General features: G+C 35.2%; 1 protein-coding gene across 1 annotated transcript in view; it reads right to left on the reverse strand.

Moving 5' to 3' along the window:
* Positions 1–4,133: 4,133 nt before the first annotated feature.
* MTBP (MDM2 binding protein) overlaps positions 4,134–4,518 on the reverse strand; it is an 83,834-nt gene continuing 83,449 nt past the window's right edge. The window contains exon 22 of the mRNA XM_017847563.1: positions 4,134–4,468. Within this exon, the coding sequence (XP_017703052.1) occupies positions 4,430–4,468 (39 nt within the window). The 3' untranslated portion in view covers positions 4,134–4,429. The remainder of the gene's footprint in view (positions 4,469–4,518) is intronic.

The raw sequence follows: 4,518 nt of genomic DNA on the forward strand, positions 1-4,518 counted from the left end.
TCTTAATAGAGGATTATATAGTCACACCTTTGGCTTGATTCTTTTTCTGAGGCTATTTCTGCCTTAGAAAATTTTTTACCGTTGGAGATACTGAAAGTGGAAAATAATTTTATTTTCCAACCCAGAATATCCTAAGCCCTTCATATCTCCTCTAAATTCTGCTAGAAAACTGAACATTTCTTGAAATTCGTTTATCTTTTCCTGTACCTTATCATATTCAGCTAAACAAATAAATGGCCGTTGATACTTCCAACACTGTCTGGAAATATCCTTAATTAGATCCATGAGTCCATTAGGTAGAATTTCTCTTTTCTGGGCTATTTAGGCAACAGTTTGCTAAATGTACCACCACTACGTAACACATCTGAGCTACCTGGGCCCAGTGACTCCCTGTTTCCCAAACAAATGGCCTCAAATGGTTGAGGTGGTTAATGTTTGTAATCCCAGCACTTTGGGAGGCTGAGGCAGGAGGACTGCTTGAGGCCAGGAGTTCAAGACCACCCTAGGCAACATATCAAGACCACATCTCTACAAAAAAAAAAAGAAAGAAAGAAAGAAAAAAGTACAGGCAAGGCAGTGCTTGCCTATAATCCCAGCTACCCAGGAAGCTACTTGGAATTGTTTGAGCCAAGGAGGTCAAGGCTCCAGTGAGCTGTGATCCTGCCACTGCACTCCAGCCTAGGCAACAGAGCAAGACCCTCTTCCACCCCACCCACAAATAAAAGAGATTTCCAAATGCATCATGTAGTCGCCAAGACATGGTATAGTCTATTTCAAAATTGTATTCATTCTAGTTGGTGTTTAGAGGCATCTTATTATGGTTTTAATTTGCATTCCTTTGATGACTGATGATGTTGAGCATCTTTTCATGTGCTTATTGCCATTCCTGTGTCCTCTTGTGTGAAATTTTTTTTCAAATATTTTGCCTATTTTAAAAAATTTGGGTTATGTCTTTTTTTTTTTTTTTTTTTTTTTTTTTGAGACGGAGTCTTCTCTGCTGGCCAGGGCTGGAGTGCAGTCCCTTCTGGCCGACCGAGCTCTCAGCCTCACTGCAGCTCCGCCTCCCGGGTTCACGCCAAATTCCTCCTGTCTCAAGGCCTCCCGGAAGTAGCCTGGACTACAGGCGGCCCGCCCCGTCGGGGCCCCCGGCTAATTTTTTTATTTTTTTAGTAGAGACGCGGGTTTACCGTATTGGCCCAGGATGGCTCTCGATCTCCTGACCTCGCCTGATTCCGCCCGTTCTCGGCCTCCCAAAGTGGCTGGAATTACAGGCTAGCCACCCGCGGGCCCGGCCTGGGTTATGTCTTATCATTAAGCTGTAAGTGTGCTTCACATAATCTAGATAAAAGTCCTTTGTCAGATATATGCATTGCAAATAATTTCTCCCAGTCTGTGGGTTACATTTTCACTCTCCTAGTGGTGCCTTTCCAAGAGCAGCTTTTAGATTTTGAAGTAAAATTTATTTTTTTTAATTTTATGGTTTGTACTTTTTGTGTCCTTTCAAAGAAATCCTTGCTCTATTCCAAGAGTGATGAAGATTTTTCTGTTTTCTTCTATAGGTTTTATGGTTTTGGACTTTAAATATAAAATTATGATCCATATCACACGAATAGTTGCAAATGGTAGGAGGTTATGGTTGAAGGTAACTTATTTTTCCATATGGCTGGATATTCCCTTATTCAAGTTCAATTTTTTAAAAGACGTTTTTTCCTTCAATGACAAGTTTGATATATAGGCATACCTATAAGCTTTTATTCTGTCCCATTGATCTATATGCTTATTCTAATTCCAATAGCAAATTGTCTTCATTACTGTAACTTTATAGTAAGTCTTGAAGCAAAGAAACAAGTCTCCCAACTTTGTTCTTTTGTTACAAAGTTATTTGGCTATCGTATGTCCTTTTAATAAGTGGTTACATCAATTTAGTTTTTTCATTTATACTTTTGCTTTCAATCAGGTTAACTGACATAATTTACATATGCTAAATTTCAAGCAGCATTACAAAACTTTATCCAGCATATTTACAAAAAGAAATATTTTAAATGGTATCAGGCTTACAGGTTATCTTCAAACTTGTTTTAATGTATATTATTAAGTACGGCAGAAAACCAGGATCCTTGGAAGAAAAGAATAAAAACAAAAAAATGGATACACCAATACTTGCAGAGATTCTATGTTTGGATAAGCAGTGTGGTTCAAGAAATACAAGTTCTCATTTTGGCTCTGTAGTTGCTCAGCTATGTGATCCTGGATATGACATTTAATTTCTTATCTATAAAATGGGAAATAGCTACCTAATATGGCTGCAATGAGATAATGTAAAATGATTAAGATAATGTCTGTCACATAGTGCTCCACAAATGTTAGCCATGATTATCATCTTTTCGTGATCCCTGTGAAGTCAGCATTATTTACCCCATTTTTAGAACAGCAAATTGAGGTTATGAGAGTTTTTCTTTCCTATGACTATTACTGTGTTCCTAGGAATGTTTTCAAATTGCCTGATCTAATCTGTTGTACTTTAAAACCAACTGGCTCCTCTTATATTATAAATGTTTATTAATGTGACTAAATAAATTTATATTTAAAAACGCCTGTCGGTACAGCATTTTTTTCCTTTTGAGATAGGGTCTTGATCTTTCTCACAGGCTGCAGTATAGTGGTGAAATCATGGCTCACTATAGCCTCGACTTTCTAGGATCGAGCAATCCTCCCACTTCTGCCTCCTAAGTAGCTTAAGACCCCTCCTAAGTGGCTACAGGTATGTGCCACCATGTGCAGCTAATTTATTTTTTTTAGAGATAGGGTCTTACTATGTTGCTCAGGCTGGTCTCGAACTCCTAGCCTCAAGCAATCCTCCTGCCTCAACCTCCCAAAGTGCTGGGATTACAGGTATGAGTCACTATGCCCAGCCATGGTACAACATTTCAAAAGACAATTTTGCTAACCTAATAGAATCTTCGAATATTGGCTCACTCTTGCAATTCCTATGATAGTGAACAATTCAGACAAAAAGGAACATTTCAAATCAGCAATTTCATGGAACCCTAGAAATGCTTCTTGAAAGCATTCACTTTGAATTCAACATAGGCAAGCAAAGCATATGTGATAAGCAAATTTCTTTAGTTTGAAGAAACTATAAAGATGGCAGATTTGATTACATAAAAACTAAAAATCTCAGAATACTATAAACAAAAGACAAAGGGTCAATATCCTTAATATATAATAACATGTATAAACAAGTAAGAAAAGTCAAAACAGTTCAAAATAAAATGGGCAAAAGCTAGAAATAAACAATTAGAGAGATGCCAACATGTTTAAAAAAAATTCACCCTTACTATTTTCAGTTATCAAAAAAGGAAATGGGGACTCTGCTGATGGGAGTACATATTGGTCTTTCAGGAGGGCAATTAAAAATATTTACAAAAGAGCTTAAGACCCACAAATTCCCCTCCTAAAAAAGTATGCTAGGAAAATAGTGACATACTGGGAAGATTCATTAAAGTTTTATGTGTTACAGGGAAAAACGGAATCTTTACATCCAATAATGGGGGATTAAACAAACTGTGGCTCATCTGTATTAGGCAGTTATTAAAATAATGACATAAATTCACAACATATTATGTGAAAAGCAGGTTATAAATTAACACACACACAACACACACATATGCATAACAACATATTATATGATTCCAATTTTGAAAATATTTAAAAAATAATTACATATATTTTTAAAATACAGCAGTTATATCTAGACAGTAGGGGGGGATGTTGGTAATTATTTTTCATTCTTCTTTGTATTTTCTGCATTTTCCAAATTTTCTACCACGGGAAAAGATACTTTTTTTCCTGGGAGACTGTACTTAGTGTCATTTTCATTATGCCTTATTTTCACAATTTATCTTGTTTCTTAATTTTTGTTACCAAATAAACATTAATAGCCCAACAATGGTGGCTCCAGGACTGAGGCCTGTGTGGATTTTTTTTGCCAATACTCTCTAAATTGGGAGCAGTCCAATAAACTATGTTGTTGGAACACATGGGAAAAGCCATTGGCAGTATCTTACTTATATCTAAGAAATGCACGGCCTAACTTAGTACACCTAACAACAAAGACATGAATTCCAAAAAGTAAAAAAAAAAATTGTTTATTGTAATAATTAAATAACTAAGAGTAAACATTTTAAAACATGTAAAAATAACTTTAAAATATAGTAACACTGTACAAAATATGTATCTAATTAAAAATACATTTATGTAGCATCTCCAAAACTATACAAATATAGAATATATATTCATGAAATGTTTAGAAATATAACATCTATTCTTTGAATAAAGTTTAAAATTTGTTTATAATTTTCAAACTTAAAAAAGTAGCAAATAATAGCCCAATCCAATTTATAATTGTCTTAAAAAGAATGATTCTGTATCATTTCTTGGTTGTCTTTTCTAATACCCATTCAATCACCTAGGAGGAGAAAAATATGATTATAGTAGATTTCTATTGAAAATACAAGT

Source organism: Rhinopithecus bieti, unplaced genomic scaffold (assembly GCF_001698545.2).
Source record: "Rhinopithecus bieti isolate Rb0 unplaced genomic scaffold, ASM169854v2 scaffold_28066, whole genome shotgun sequence".
NCBI classification, from domain to species: Eukaryota; Metazoa; Chordata; class Mammalia; order Primates; family Cercopithecidae; genus Rhinopithecus; species Rhinopithecus bieti.